We start from the raw sequence: 16719 nt of genomic DNA on the forward strand, positions 1-16719 counted from the left end.
GCTATTTGCAGTTGCCAGTGTTCTTAGCTTATGGTAAACAATTAAGAAATCTAACACAAAATAAAATAATATGCTCTTCCTACTTATCTATGTGGTTCTCAGCAGACCTTTCCATATGCAGTTATCTTAAATACGATGAAGATCTTAGTGGTGTATTTTGCAAGAAAGCACATGCTCTGTCTTCTGTACCCTACTGAAAGAAGTTATGGAGATGGACTCTGGGCTGTTCACTTATGCCTGTTTTAGCGCTCAGTTCCTGAGTATTTAACTGTTCTGCAGGGATCTTCCTTTGACTTTTGGTTGTGAAGTTAGAGAAGATGTATGCTGCAGGCAGTAGTGAATGTACACACACCCTGATGAAATTAAGTGATATTCTGTTTCCATAGTGAGCAATTTTAATGTGCATTTTTTCTGTATATCCCAACAGTTCAATCTAAAAATATAAGTAAAAGTTTCTTGTTATCATGCTTGTATATAATTTTGTGTTTGGGCTGAGGAAGATAAGAATTTGATTTTACTTAAGTGCTGTGGTACGTTAGCATATGTTTTGCTAGGGAGTCTGTGAAGAAGCATGATATACTTAAAATTCACGGAAAACTTGAGAAAGAAAGATGAAAACTGACAGCATTATACTGAGTTTTACCAAGTTGTATTAGTTCATTTAGGTAAAATAGCTATTAGCAATGTTACTTGACTCTGTCACTTCGTATATTTTCAGTTGCAAATAGCTCTGTAAAAGTCAGTAGTGTTATGCCAGGCAAAATCTTGATAATCTAAGATGAGCATCAGGAAAGTATAGCTTTGTTTTTCAGTCATACCAACTAAATTTGCCTCCTAATTTTATACATGAATGTGACAGAAGTTAAAATTAAGAGCTTCTCTTTTTTTCCCGGTGGAAATCCTTCTCTCTCTTAATTTCTAAACTGAATTAATTTTGCATTAAAAACTGCCAAGTCACAGCATTTAAATATATCTTTAATTTAAAGTAAGTTAATGTTCAAAGGGGAAAATAAAAACAACCTGAACTTCTAAGCCCCATTCTTTATGATGTGATCCAGAAATGTGGAAAAATCATAAGGAAAAAAATATAAAAATCTCTGGTTCTGAGAAAAATCTTTACTAAATTATGCTGTTTTAATTATGTATTTAATATATTTAATATATTTTAACCTAATACTGATTGATCTGGGTTTGTTCTTGCTTGTTTCTTCTGACATTGGAATTTTTTTTTTTTTAAGAAGGATAAGGAAACCTGTTCATTTTACCCCAAATTAGTCAAAAACTTGTCCAGGTTCCCCTATGTGCTAGGGAGATTATACAGAGGTACTTAGTTGTAGAAAGCATCTGCAGAACAGATGAGTCATGATGCATTTTTTTAATTAGGTTAGAAATAAAAGGGTAATATTCTAATGCCAGCTTGTGATCTGTCTGACTTTAAAGAATAACAGAAGATATTGTGATAGAAATTAGGAAAGGGAAATAAGGATAGACACTTGCATTGTTCTTGGTTTTGTTTTTTTTTTTTTTTTTTTATAAGGCATAGTTTAAACAATAGTCTAAGAAATCTTAAAAGATAGCTTTATTTCACATTATTTGACAGTTCATGGTTTATTTTGATCAAATTTATATTTTGCTTATTTACTTTAAAATTGAACAAAGAGGATTCTGATTGTTGATGTAATTCAAAGACAGCTTAATGTGTATGAGCCTAAGATCATGTGGTGGTTTGAACCAAGACAGATTATCAAAGCATTTTCAAAAGGAACTAAGCAAAGGAGAGTCAGAATAGAGAATTGAAAAAAAATACTTGGCAAACCCCAAGATACTCTAGGATTTGACACTGAAACATGTTAGGAGCAGTAAGTTATCTGGGGGTGTGTATGCATAGGAGAAACTGTTAGTGAAGGATTTATATGTAGGAGGTTAAGTGCTCAAATAGAATTTAAATGTATCTTTAACAGTAATAATATAAGAAGATACAAGAAATGGTCACATCATCATTCTCGGCTATCAGGTCATAACTGTCTGCAAAATTCAGTGAGAAAGAGGTTGTTCCTGTTTCACTCACTGTCTCCAGATACACAGAACCTCAGAGACGTCTATAACTAGTGATGTAATGGTCCCATAGAGTTTTACAGACCCAAGACTTAATGCTGTGACAGCAGAGTACATGGTACTTCTTCTCTGACCAAAGTGAGTCTTTTTGCCTTCACTAATGCCTTGTTCTGATCCAGCTGGCTGTCCTTCCTTTTTGGGAAGGAAACCAACTAAACTCTTCCTGCATATCCTGCAGTGTTCATTGAAAGTGCTAATAGCAAAAGGTTCCCAGGTGGCACATCACATCATGTCAAGGGAGAGTGAAGTAATTTAGAAGTTATTTACCATCAAAAACTTTATTGATGCTATGACTCAAAGAAAGGTCTCCTAAAATGAGAAGGCATCTTGCATTTAGAAGATGAATATACATACTGCAAAACATTTTTTTCCTTTCTGTGAGACTCAATTGGTTAATAAAATCATTTGAAGTAAGAAAAATTATGCATCACTTTGAGATGTTTGACATATTTGCTTCTTATATAGTCTTGGTGATTTGTTTTAACGATGGTGTTTGTTTCCCTAGGTATACATCTGATAGGCATCTGTGTTAATAATTTTGCTATATGTTCATACCAGTTTCAGTAAAGAAGATTTTAAGTTATTCCTTTCTGAGCTGTACAACAAAACCATAGTTAAAGGAAGAAGCTCTTCTGCACTGAATGAAAATTGCTTTTATTAAATGATACATGTAGCTTTTCCATAGTTTTACTATAGTACTACATCACTGAAACACAGTTAAAAAGCCTAACCTAACCCCTTTGATTTCCTTTTTGCTGTAGTGTTAAAAATATGTGTTAAAGGAATATAAATGGTCACTGTCATATCAAATTTATGCAAAATTTATTTTTTACTCTAGAATTGATAAAATTGCATTTGTTCTAGAAATAAATTTTAGAGAATTCAATATTACAGAGGAGCTTCCAGCAAAACAAAATAATTTTGAAAAAAAAGGACCACTATAAACAGTTTTATGAACAAAGAAAATTTACATACCCAAATTAATACAGGTTAATTGCATTGAAATACAATTTGAAAGGGCGAAGTGAATGGAATGTCTTCAAATGATGAGATATGAATGAGCTTCTAAATAATGAGTGGTTTCTCTCAATTATTTATTCATTTGTGTTGTTTATATTTTAGCAGCATCAGCTGGTATTTCCATACATAGCTGTAATTTAATTTAAATTTCACTTTCATCAATGGACATTCCATCTGATAGAAACTGCACATTTTACTGGTTTTTCATATAATGTACTTTGTGCAGTCTAGAAACTGTCATGAACAAGGGAAATAAAATCTTCCTAATTTTTCATAGTATCAATTTTTAGGTTTTATGTTTTATTTCATTGATATTAAGAATTAAAATATATTTTTATCTAGTTTCAATAATGAATTTGGTTTTTCCTCCACCATTAAGAAAACAAATTTGCTTACTTCCAACAACTAAAGTTGTAAATTAGGAAAACTCTTTGAATTTCTAAAAGTTTTAGTAGCTTCTTAAAGATCCAAAGCTGTAGCAGCAGTGGTAATATTAACATCAGTATTTTCCTAAATTTACAGTAGAAGTAAATTTCTTCTTTGGTGGTTTATGAAAGTTTTACATAGAACTTCTTATCTTCAAAACACTAATTTAACTAGATTAATATGTCTTATAATTAAAAATTTCCATTTTGTTTTAAAATTATACATAGATAAAAATTAGCATCTATCTTCGTCTTTCTGAGCCTTGTTATTAAAAAGGAAAAAAAAAAAAAAAGAGGTAAAAAACCATTAGGAGCAGATTGACATGATGTACCAAAATACAAGAGTCCACTTTCTTACCTAAGAATAGAGAAGTATAAATTGCATATTGGATAGCTGTTCCAAGTGCTGAATTGGGTGTACAAAACCTTTCCCATTATTGTGGGTAACATTTTATGTAAAATCATCCAGATAGATGTCACTATGACTGCAAAGCTGGTCTAAAGTCAGAATGAACATAGAACTCCTTCTCCTCACTTCTGTGTGATCATAATGGCAGTGATTGCATTGTGACATAGATTATCTCATGGACAGTTGCTTGGTGAGCACTTCTGCCAGTTCTGTCGGTACCTTTGGCTGGATTCTCTGTGGCCCCATAGAATTGTGTCTAAGTGGTGTAGTAGTTTGCTGACCATTTCCTCTTGGATTGTGGGGCCTTCATTCTGCTCCCCATCCCAGTCTTCCAGCTCACAAGGCTGGGTGTCCAAAGAGCAACTGGTCTTGCTATTAAAGACTGATGCAAAGCAGGTATTCAGTACCTCAGCTTTCTCCTCATCCTTTTTCGCTATGTTTCCCCCACATCCAATAAGAGATGAGGATTCTCTTTAGCCCTCCTTTTGTTGTCAATATATTTCTAGAAACATTTTTATTGTCTTTTCCACCAGTAGCTAGATTAAGTTCTAACTGGGCTTTGGCCCTTCCATTTTTCTCTCTGCATAACCTCACAACATCCTTGAAGCCATCCTGAGTTATCTGTCCCTTCTTCCAAAGGTGATAACACTCTTATTCCTGAGTTAAAGCCAAAGTTCTCTGTTCAGCCAGGCTGATCTTCTTCCGTGCCGGTTTGTCTCTCAGCACATGGGAATGACCTGCTTCTGCACCTTTAAAATTCCTTCTTAAAGTGTTTCTAGCTTTCCTTTGCCCCTCAGAACTACCTGCTAAGCAACTTGCTCAACCAGTTTCCTAAACAGACCAAAATCTGCCTTCTAGAAGTCCAAGGTAGCAGTTCTGCTGATTCCCCTCCTGACTTCTCCAAGAATCAGAAACTACTTTTGTGATCTCTTTCCCCAAGACGGCCTCCAGCCATCACATCACCCACCAGTCCTTCTCTGTTCAGAAAAACAGGTCTGGTGGGCTGCCATCCCTAGCTGCCTCATTCACCCACTGTCCAATAGTTGTTGGACTATTGATCCTACCACTTTTTCGGGGGGAGAAGCCCATTGCATTTAGAGTTACATCATTACTATAATTTTTTTCCAGTTATATTAAATCTTTCCTGTCAGTGCTAGCGTGCTGTTTCACTGATTTTATCGTAGTTTCTCCTGTTTTTTTATAGTATAAATTTGTGAAACCGTGCTTACATGGAAGAAGAATAAAAACATTTCTAACAGTCTGTTGCCTTCTTAAAGCTGAAACCTCTGCTGCCCTAAAGGGGTCTAATCCCATAGGACATGCTATGTGATTTTAATATAAAAATAGAATATATTATTAGTCTTAGAGAGCCCAGTAGACTACTGTCTGGAACTCTAACAACTATAGCACTTCTGGTTTTGGGAAACTTGGTGTAAAGATGAGTTTTAAATTGGCTTCCTATCTGCAGCAGACTGAATGGTTCAATGATAAACATCAGTGACCATATTTTTATCTCAGCTCAAATGTGAGCTACTGATGAAAACAAAAAAATACCTAAACTGAAGAATAATTTCTTCAGTGGCATGCCTTTCTGACAAAGTCATCATTTAAAGTAAAAAGGAAAGGATGTTATGTTTGTCTTTGAAATGGATAACTTAAAAATTGAGACAGTCTTGATCTCTGAAGTGAGGGAAGATTTAAGGGTATGACTAGCAGAAATAGCAGTTCTGGTTTTAGGTAAACAAGAGTCCCAAATCAGAATTGTGGTCTACGGTGCTAAGTGTTTTGCAAACAAGATGAAAATGTATTATGCATTAGCTAATTTGTCAGGTCTTGTAGGGTTTTGTAAAGGGTAATGACACAAGAGTACAGCTGTTAACTGCAACCTTAGCTGACCTTATCTGACAATTGTGATAAGTACCAAATAACTGTGGAAAAGAAGAGCTCTCTATCCTAATTATAAGTCCCTGCAGTTCCAGTAGCTTCAGTGAATTCCTACAGCTTTTGCAGGAACCTAACCTTGAATTGGGAGTCCAAGCCTCTGTGTTGGTGCATGGCTGTTAATTCTGCTTCCACAGTACTTTCTGTGATTTCTTTTGGTAGGGTGCATAGTGACTCAGTGTGTAATCTACCTTATTTTGACAAAATCCTTTGCTCTCAATAATGCCATAAAGAAAATGATCCAGTTGGGTTCTCAGATTACATCCACTGTTTTTGTAGCTAAAGCTATATTTGTAAAGTATGAGGTACTGTCTGGTGTGCTATATGTTGACATTTGGCTTCTATTGCCTTTTGCCTGCTTGTGTAAATCAGTTTTATTTGAAGTGTAACAAAAATATCTCATAAGTTTGATGTTTTTGCAAATAGCCTTTGAAAAACAATTTTAATAAAATTTCCTATAGCACTGAAGCTTCTTAAAATATAAAGCTACTGTACATCAAGGAGAATTTTACTGTATACATTCATGCATCTAAAGACAGGAGAGGGCATGCTGTACTTAACTTGTTTGACCTGTAATGTATACAAGGAATGGAAAATTTGGCTGCATGTGTAATGACCTGGTAGTCCAGACAATATCCTTTATGCCTTTACTTAGGTAACTGACATTCATAATGCATAGAATCTTGCTTGTTGAGCAGTCTAGCATTATATTTGCAGAGCTACTGCTATACTAACTGGTATTAGATTCACATTCAGTGATTTATTTGACCTGGAAAGCCAACAAATTTCTGCTTTTCTAAAAGGATATTTTCTAGGGCTCCAAATGATCAAATGATCTGCGTTCTAGTTTCCTGTTTTATTCTAGTTGTGATGAACACATGATCATTTGCAATATATGTGTGTATATGTATGTAAATATGATGGGACATCATGTATATATAGTATATATATGATGGGACATTATGTATATATAGCATATACATCAGCATATATTGGGACATGATTTTCACGTTGGTTTGTAACTACAGTATTGGACTGTGGCTTCAACAACCTATTTTAGAAACTTCACAAATAAATCACTAATGATACTTGTTGAAGTTATTGCCTTCCTTAGATAAAAGTATATCTGTAAAGTACCAGTTTGTATAGAGTAAGCTTTGGATCTGTCCCACTGTTAAATAAAGCATAATATAATAAGCTATAATTTGCAATGGCTGCTTGACACACAGAAGGGTATTTTAAATAACCTGCATGCAGAAATTAACCCTTAGAGTACTGCTTCAAATTCTTCAATTTATTTTGTTATTTAATTTCACCAATGGGCTATGCTGCTTTTCTACTCAGTTCATAGTACTGTACATAAAGTACATTTAATAGCTATACAAAAAAAAAAAAGAAGTGAGAAAAAGAAAAAAAAACCCAACCAACTTCTTATAAACAAGGGATTCTACAAGACTAAGTACCTCAGGTTGCTAATGGGTAATGTATTCCTAAGCAACTACTTTTTTGTTAAAGGTTTTATATTATGACATTAATTAAAAGCATGTAATGTTTCACAGTAGCTGTGTGCTTGTTAGGGTTTTTCCTAAAGTATCATAGGTGTGTCTCCTTTAGAAAGAAGTCAGTTCTTTAAGGGTTAATGTGGGGTTAAGGAATCCTGAGGTATACTCCTGCTTGTCCTTTCCTAAGGGTATCTGCATGTTAACTCTCAGATATTACCTGAATAGGTGAATATAAACACTGTATGAATGACTAACTGAATGAATGAAATAATTCCTTTGAAATGCTTGCTTCCATCTTGTAAACGACTGGAAAACAGAAAAATTATTTCTGAATCAAGGTCTTTAATGAAATGCATAAAATTCTCAGCAGAATAGAAACTCATGTACTGACAATTTATTCTGATTTCTTTTTGTTTCAAATAGCCCAATAGAATCCTGCCAGAATTTCTACAAAGATTTCACATTACAGATCGACATGGCTTTCAATGTGTTCTTCCTACTCTACTTCGGCTTGCGTGTAAGTAGTGTGTGTGTGTCTTTGACAGCATGAGGCAGGGAGAGTCTTTGAATGCAGCTTGACTCTGCAATGGCTGGACAGAATTAAAATTTCTAAAATGCGGGATCAAAGCATTTTATTTGGAACATTTAGGTAATAAGAAGAATCTAAGATCACCAAGGAGACCAATAGTTTATAAGTGAAGCTGTCCCAGACTGTTCTCATGTGATAGAAAATGAAAACTGTAACAGTTCAGTGCTGGTCAGTGACATCGAATCTAGTTTCATTGTTCTCAGTGGTATGATAACTACTTCAGCAAAACCGGTGAAGAGTTGATCTGTTCCTCTGCTGTTAGATATGTCTCTGGCAGTCAAAGGCTGAGATAACACCTGCTAGAGCTGCTGTGTTCAATTTTATACACATCCACTTTCCCAGACTGCTAATGAGTGCTTTGCAGAAGCTATAAATACAAGTCAATATGCTGAAACACAGAACCTTAGACTGTACTCATCATTTTCTGCAAATCTAGTAATGCTGTTGCAGGATCTAAAAGTTGGTACATCTGAAACAGGTAGGCATTTAATAAACTTTGGGCTAGTAATGCTTGCAATTCAAGATGTCAGTTTGGCTTTTTTTCGTTTGGTTGTGGGTTTGGGGTTTTTTTAAATATGCTTTGAAAACCATCTTTGCTTCTTAATTGGAAAATTAGCGAAAAAAGCCTCAAACCTAACAGAACTACAATGAAAACATCATGTGAACGGAAAGCCTGCTACACTGGTTTTTAAATTTGATACAAATATTGCCTCCTGATCTTTCTTTGTCCATTTTGTTCCTGAATCACAGGAGCCCCTTTGTCACAATGATAGTTGAGTTCCTTCTATTTCACTTCTGACCAATTTAACCAACATTTTCTGAAGGTACAGTAAGGAATTATATTGCAAATCTAGGTTATTTCATCACCTAGTCTAGGTGCAGTGTTTATCCTTTAGCTATAGATAAATTCCTTCAGTATTTACACTACTATGTATGTGTTCTAAGCTGTATTTTAAAAGCATACAGCGTAATAGCCCCTAATTCTTAAAGGTGGGGCTTTAGTAGACATCCATAAGGCCTGCAATGTAGGTTAACTTTTTAACTTAATGGATTCAATGCATGGTAGTTGTGAACCTCCAAGAATCCTTTTTTAGAAGTATCCAAATCCTTTGTAAATTTTGTGCTGGTAATAAAGTTGTATCTTCTTACCAAAAGAATTAAAGTTACATATTGTCCACTCTTACTCAAAGCAGTAACTTAGGTTACATTATCAACAAGTAGAGCAAGCACAATAAGAGAGAAGATACTGAGAACTGATGCTAGTACTTTCATGTCTGCACTGTATGTTTTTTGAAAGAAAGAGACAACTCTCTAGACTGCACCCTGGTCCTGTGGACTGAATGTGCTTTAGCAGTTACGATGAGTGAGATGCACTGCCAGAACTCATTTTTTCAGTTTTAGTTTCAAGCAAAATAAATTCTTTTGTTATCCAAAACTGTTTTGTGATGCAAACTGAGGCTATGGTAAGTGGGAATGATAAGGATTCACTTCAGATTGATATTCCTTATCTAAGTTAAAATGCTAACATAGGCGTACTTTCAGATCTCCAGGAAGTTCCGATGAACTAAACAGTAGTTTCTGAGGAAAACATAACACTTGGTTGTGTGGACACAAGAATTGGATCAATAATGAATTTGCTACTTATGCAATAAGCATCTCATATCTTTAGGTATTTTAGTGGTTTAGGAGTTTTTTCTCTGATAAATATCTCCTATGAGGACTCACTGGCAAATTAAAGATTTTGAAGAAATATTTTAGAATCTCATCCTTTTCCATCTGTTCTCCTTGAAATTATGTTGCAACTCAAAATCATGTAAATATTACCGTATCTTCAGTTATAGAAGATATTTGTGTTCAAACACACATATATCCATTTTAAAATCTTTGTTGGCTAGTGTCCAACTATGTGAGAGCTCAGAAGTGAAGCCTTCAAACTTCTGATGAAGTCCAAACTGCATGAGTTAGCATATTATCAAGCAATAGGGTCTGGCAGAGAGAAGTGTGGCAGTAATCCTTCTTTGAAAGGGACAGAATTATGCTAGTGCTTTTAAAAGATAACATCTCTTCAAGCATGGTAGGATTGCTTCTGTAATGAAATAGGCTTTTACTAGTTGCTAATTACCTAATGAATAAATGTTGCAGTACTTACACAGAAAAGTATAAGTGACCTTTACAGTCAACAGACTTTGTTTTCATTGACTTTAATTTGTTTGAAAGCCTCAAGCTTGTGCCCTATGGAAAGAAAAAATTATGATTGGAACATATATTGTAAGTTATGAAAATATTGATCTGACATCTTAAAAAGCTTTTACTTTCAAATATTCTGACTACTTCTAAATTTAACAAAAGGGAATAGAAATCTTCTGCTGAAACTGGATATTTTTGATCTGTTTTCATGCTGGAACATTGGTATTGAGTAATACAGACTAGCAAAATATCAATTTATTTTCTGTTTTGAGTATTCTCTGAAGCAAATACTGCTCAGGTTGTTGGTCTTATTTTTAAATATGATTTCAACATTTTTGACATCGGTACAGTCTCCTTTTCCAATATTTAATCTGACATTCCAGCAAAGTTGGTATGCACCATAAACTTATTCTGTCAAAGTTTTAAAGTATTTCTAAGGGAAGGAAATAAAGTGAATGAAATAGAGATTGTCTGTATTTACTTTGAAAGAAACACAATGACTATTCTCTTTAACTCGAAAAATACAAACACTGTTTTTAAATGTGTTAGTCAAAGTTTCAAAACTTAAATGAGTAAAACTGCTCTTGTAAATGTCTTCATGATGCACTAAAATTTTATATTTATTTGTATATTTAAATTTCATATTTCTATGTTTTAATTATGTTTTAATTATTATTCAAATGGGAATAATAGTTTGACCCTATTTAAGCACAGTGGAAAGTTTTATCTATGATGTCCTTGGCATCTAAGTTTACTACTTTCCCTGGGCTGATTTCATAGTGAAGAGACAGGAATGACCACATTTATGGCACAGTTCAAAGGACTGCAGTGCTGGTGCAGTCCTGACTCCTTGTAGGAGTCATCCTGGTGATCTCTTCTGGACAGATGATAATAGGACTCTTTGTAAACTGTTATGTATTTGGAAACCTGTGAGCAGCAAATGCGTGATAAGACTACTACCAGTACATTTGGTGTGCTAGAGGAAAGATGATATACTTCAAAATATTTTATACTTGCCTATACTTCTCTAATAATACTGATACATTGTTAATAAATGTGGAAAAATATTTTTTAGCATAGATATTACAACTGATCACATCTGTGATCTATCTCTTCAATTAGACCTTTCATTTTAATACCAATGTATTAAGCAATCAAGCAATCAAGCAATACACAATACAAACCATTTTCTAGTGAGACATATTTTGTCTGGACTGACTTAAAACATCAATTACGACACTAACTTTTGAGTTTAGAATTTTAGAACAGAAAATATTTCACATACATGCAATCAGCGTGAGCATAATCTGATTCTTTCATCTCTTCTCCTCTTTTTTTTTTCTTTTTTTCCCTCCAGTTTATAGCAGCCAATGACAAGCTATGGTTTTGGCTAGAAGTTAACTCAGTGGTAGATTTCTTCACGGTCCCTCCAGTGTTTGTGTCAGTATATTTAAACAGAAGTTGGCTTGGTAAGTAAAATAATTTTTCCTTTTAATAGCTGTTATAAAATTACTGAAACTTTGCACATTTTGATGGAGAATTTTTTCATTTTGTGTCATTGTGTAAACAGAAGAATAGTATGACAAAGTTGTTTTTGCAGTGAATGTGCTATTTCAGTGGAAAGGTGGGTTTTGTCAGAAAAATTACTTGTCCATTTTGTTCACAATTCATTAATATAATCTCCTACTCTAAGTGGTGTAGAACTCCAGCTTGGAGGTACTGTGTAACATGAGTCTGTTTTATAAAACAGTGAATTTGATGTGGTTGTCTCAGCTTGCAACCTGAACAGGTGATCCTTACCATTCATTCACTGAACTGGATTGCTGTGAATTATTGTCAACAATGAAATCAACAAGCTTTCATTGCATCTTTTTGAGCCAGCGTGACTGAATTTTAAATCCACTGGAGCAACAAATTTGGGAGATATGTTTAGACACTTGACACTTGTATTGGACTGCAAGGAATGCATTAGAAAAAGTATGCCACATGTAAAAGGGAATACAAAATGAAACAGAGAGGACATATCAATTGAAGAACATCCAGAATGTGACATATGGAGTTTCTTGTACAAATTGCATATGCTCTCTCATTAGGTAAAATGAAGGTCAAAATTTGGAATTTTTTATTCAGAGAAAATGTCCTAAAAACGGCGTATTCCGTGAATGCAGTGCCTTTAGACAATGTATGAAGCGTCACAGTTTGACAGTTAATTTCTCCAGAAATACAGGCACTCATTGTCCCTGAAAACTGAAGGGTGGTTATTTTAAATGTTTCACATGCAAAGGAAAGTAAAACAGAGAATCTAAATAGTCTTACAATATTTTAAACTTTATATGGAAGTTTAAAAATACAAAAATTATTGATGAATTACTGTTTTATGAAAAAAAGATTAATAAATGTGTACCACGGTAAAGGTCATATTATATGTATCAGTGGTTATTAGTATGCCAGAGAAGAAAGCAGTAAAACAGCCAGAAAATACCACCATACATTCTCATATGATTATACTGTATTTCTCACATACTTCTGTCATGTATGGGAAACTAAGTAAGGCTTTTTGAAAAAGAAAATGTCATACATTTCCATATTAGAATAGAAAATAAGATTTTAAAAGGAAGTATGGAAATAAAAACCACACCTATGTCTAAAAGAAAATTGCTGATTTCAGTAGCTATAATTTAATCTCAGATTCTTTGCATTATGTGAATTAAAAGGATGAAGTTTCACACTTGAATGCGATGTATCAGTTTCCTAAAACTTTGAGGTTGAAATCCTTGGAGATGAAGGCTGTCTAAGAGAATAAATAGAATCACAGCATCCATTGAAAAGGAATTTGAAATGAGAAAATAGCAAGACCACAAACTCTGGGAAATGAGGCCAAGAGATAATTATTTGGGATGAATACCCTTTATGAAAGTGACTGCATAATTGACTGACTCATGGTGACACAGCAATCTAACTAACAGTACTGACTGGGATAATGAGAGAGTTTGCACATTTGGCAGTTTCTGCTGGATATTTTTTACAAGATTTATACCATTTTGCAGGAAGAGTTAAGCATTTTGCTTATATTTATTCATAGAGTTGAAAGGATTTCCATATCTCTTAATTACACCAATATCACCTTTTTTTTGATTTCTTTTTTGTAGTCCCACTTCACCTGTTTTCTCGTGGAATCCTCCTGAGACATTTAGCATCCACTTAGGCAAAAAAATTATGCTTTTTTAATGTAGTCAGCTTAGGAGTGACTTATTTACAATGTTTTAGCTTTACACCTGCTTCCAAGGTGGTTTTCACTTTAGAGAAATCATCCTTAGTGAAATAATTCACTAATTCAAAAATTTGAATTATTTGGGTTCCTAACATAACTTTAATTTAGATCAGCAAGTTATATTATTTTGAGAAGCTGTGATGAAAGAAGTTTTAAGAAAATACACTGAAGCGTATTAATGAAGATTGTGTATTCCTTTACACCTTTTAAAGAGATGGCAAAATTTGCTGTCTGTGGAGCTCAAATACTTGGGACACACTTGTAGGTAATACAGTGGTAGGATTGAGTGTGTGACTAGAGGGGAAGGGAGGATGTTTAGACCATACTATTTACAGTTTGAGGTTAGATGGTTAGATGCCTACTTTACCTTTTCCTTTTATATATCTTTTGTAATTCAGAGAGAAAGATCCTTGTGACTCAGAACAAGTAAGTTATGGTTTCTGCACCAGTTGTCTCTGTAGGTAGGATTTGCAGGTAGGTTTGCCTTTTAGCAAGGCAAGTAAATACAAAGTCCTTAATGTTAGTCAATGTGAAAATCATTTAACAGGTTTGAATTTTGCTGTATCCCAGTAATTATTCGTACATTTTAAAATTTATTACTGATTTAGCAGGTTTCCTTTGTATGCTTTAAATACCAAAATAGTTTAGGAGCCCAAATACAATACAGCATCTGGAAGGTATTGTGGATTAGGGTCTTTCCAGTTTGTTTCATTACTGATTCATGTCAGTCAACTGTGATGAGTTCATTGAAGCAGTAGACAGAATCAAAATCACCACTGTGGCTCCCAATTTCGTGAGAACTGTCCTGGTTTAGCTAACTGATGAGTGACAATACAGACACATGGTTTAGGCAGATTTAAAAAAGAAAACAAACCATCCTAAATAAAAAATAAACTTTGTCTTCAGAGCACTAAATGCTTATAGAAAGATGCAAAGCATAGCAGAGGAAATGTGATCTGAATGTATCATCTGTAATGTACTATAGTGGAAAGCCAGTGTTTTTTTTCTCTTCTTATGCTGGTTCAGAAATGCTACCATTCAGCTGTTATGTCGCTCTTAGTATGTGAAGCCTTCCACTTTCCCTGCTACTATTTTGCATTCAGTTGTTCGTAATATGTATTTTTGTATCTTGAAATGCTGTATATGAATGAAATTTGCAATCATATTCATAAAAGCTGTTATTTGAAATCTAATCGTTCACCTAGATTTCAGTATGCAAACAACATTCAGTATTGAAAGACAGATCAGAGTATGCTTTTCCATTAAAAGATTTCTAGGAATGGTATTGTGATCAATGTCTAAAGTAAAGCTGAAAGCAAAACAGCACTTTAAGCCTGCAAAATATAAAATTTTTGGATTTGATAAATCCTTCAGAAAGAATTCCTAGGGTATCTTTTTTGCTACCACAGAATAGCATAAGAAAAGGAAGCACATGAAAAGAATACATCTGGCATATGGAAAGATCTACATATTATTGAAAAAATAGGAGAAGTAGAGGTAGGGAAGAAAGTTTTAATAAATCATACTGTATAAAAATTTCTTATTCTCTGTCTTAAAAACTGTGCAGATAGAAACATCAGTATTTTTTCTGACGTTCATTTACATCTGGATCCCTATGACATTTTTCCAACACTGTTTTGCAAACAGTAATGTTTGTGTAGATACCTGCTCATAAACTAAAATCCTGCTTTATAAAATCATAAATATTACTTGCACAACGCTGTACAAGAAACTTTCTGTAGTGATAGGACAGTTCTCCACTTCAAGTGCAGGATTCTGTGTAGTGGCGAGAATCTTCCCAAGGGAAGAATGATAATAGAAGGGATGGAGCTTCTGGCTCTTGAGCTATTTTGACAGTGAATTTTAACCAAATTATTTCAGTGCATTGTTGAGTCTGTATACTGTCTTTCTGGTTTAAGTGTAGGTATGCTAGAAAGGTTTTTGGACAGAAAAAAATTTGCAATTGGAGAAATAATGCAATGGTAAAACTCATTTTTTTAATACAAAGTCATCATGATATGAGTATCGTAGCTAAGTTTCAGATTCAGATCTTTTTTTCTTTGGATAGCTTGCAGTCTGACAAGTTGGAGAGCCCTGCAGCAAGTGAACATCTTGCAATTTTATTTAGTAATGATTTACCAACACTCTACACACCAGTTAAAACTGTTATTCTATCTTCTGTGATAGCAAAGGCACTTCAAGTAACTGAAATACCTTTTATCATGTACTTATATGCTTATAAAAAAGGAAATACTGATCTTATGAACTGACTGTATTGGAATAAATTGTCTTGACAGGATGGTATTGTTAGAGGAAGATTAAACATGAAAAATATGATCTTAGCTTCACATTTACAAGGACATGTGAATGAGGAACAATCAGCCTACAAGAACTACAGTGATTTAAATAGAATCTAATATATGAATTTGATACTATCCCAGAAATTAAAGGTAGAAAAGATGTATTAAACAATCCATTTCCTTTTCCTGACCATATGCGTCATCTATTCTACTGAACAAAATTTCAAGCAATAGAAACTGATTCCTAGTAAATTCTATTATATTGAAAATTTTTTTCTTCATCCTTCTTCCTTTACATCCTTTTTAGTCTAGGTTACTGCTGATGCTGTGCTGTTTTTCCAGAAAACAATTTGAGATATATAGTGAGGAAAAGAAGACAGCAGATGTAAATGTAGACACATGCAAAGCATAGAGAACAAATCTCTTCATGTGGTGAGAGCATGGTTATGGAAGGGGATCCTTTTTCCAGTGCTTGCTCAAATCCTGTCAAGGTCCCGTTTCAGACATTTCAATTAATTTTGGGTGAGACTTGTGGTTTCAGTATCAATTCCTAATCTGAAAAGACTGTTTCCAACAACTGTGATAGAAATTCAGCTATTTTGGTGAGTCAGAGAATGAAATTGGTTTCCCTCTATGGAGATAGATGGCTTTGGAGAAAAAGTGGTGTGTCTTATTAAGATAGTTAAGGTGATGATGTGAAACCACCTGCCCTTCCAGCAAGTGTGCTTCAAGGTGAAGCTTTAGTTAAAAATCTGTGACATGAAAACGACTTTTGTTTCAATACCCTTAGGCTTTCTTGCAGTAGCCTCTACAGAATAGCTCAGCCTGAAACCATATTTGAATCTGTAGAACACTTTATCCCGTTTGGAAAACTTAGATATTTTAATGGAATGTAGTTATACTGACACAAAGAATTCCTCTGATTACAGAATCGTAGGGATACCACTTTTGCACTTAACA

The 16719-nt window shown here is 34.1% G+C and overlaps 1 protein-coding gene across 37 annotated transcripts in view; it reads left to right on the top strand.

Moving 5' to 3' along the window:
• The window catches only part of KCNMA1 (potassium calcium-activated channel subfamily M alpha 1), a 462597-nt gene that overhangs the window by 262791 nt on the left and 183087 nt on the right, over positions 1 to 16719 (top strand). For all 37 annotated transcript variants that reach the window (XM_027649629.1, XM_027649636.1, XM_027649631.1 and 34 more), the window contains 2 exons: positions 7836 to 7929; positions 11546 to 11657. In XM_027649629.1, the coding sequence (XP_027505430.1) occupies positions 7836 to 7929; positions 11546 to 11657 (206 nt within the window). The remainder of the gene's footprint in view (positions 1 to 7835; positions 7930 to 11545; positions 11658 to 16719) is intronic.

The sequence above is a fragment of the Corapipo altera genome, unplaced genomic scaffold, assembly GCF_003945725.1.
Source record: "Corapipo altera isolate COAL_440 unplaced genomic scaffold, ASM394572v1 53, whole genome shotgun sequence".
In the NCBI taxonomy this organism is placed as follows: domain Eukaryota; kingdom Metazoa; phylum Chordata; class Aves; order Passeriformes; family Pipridae; genus Corapipo; species Corapipo altera.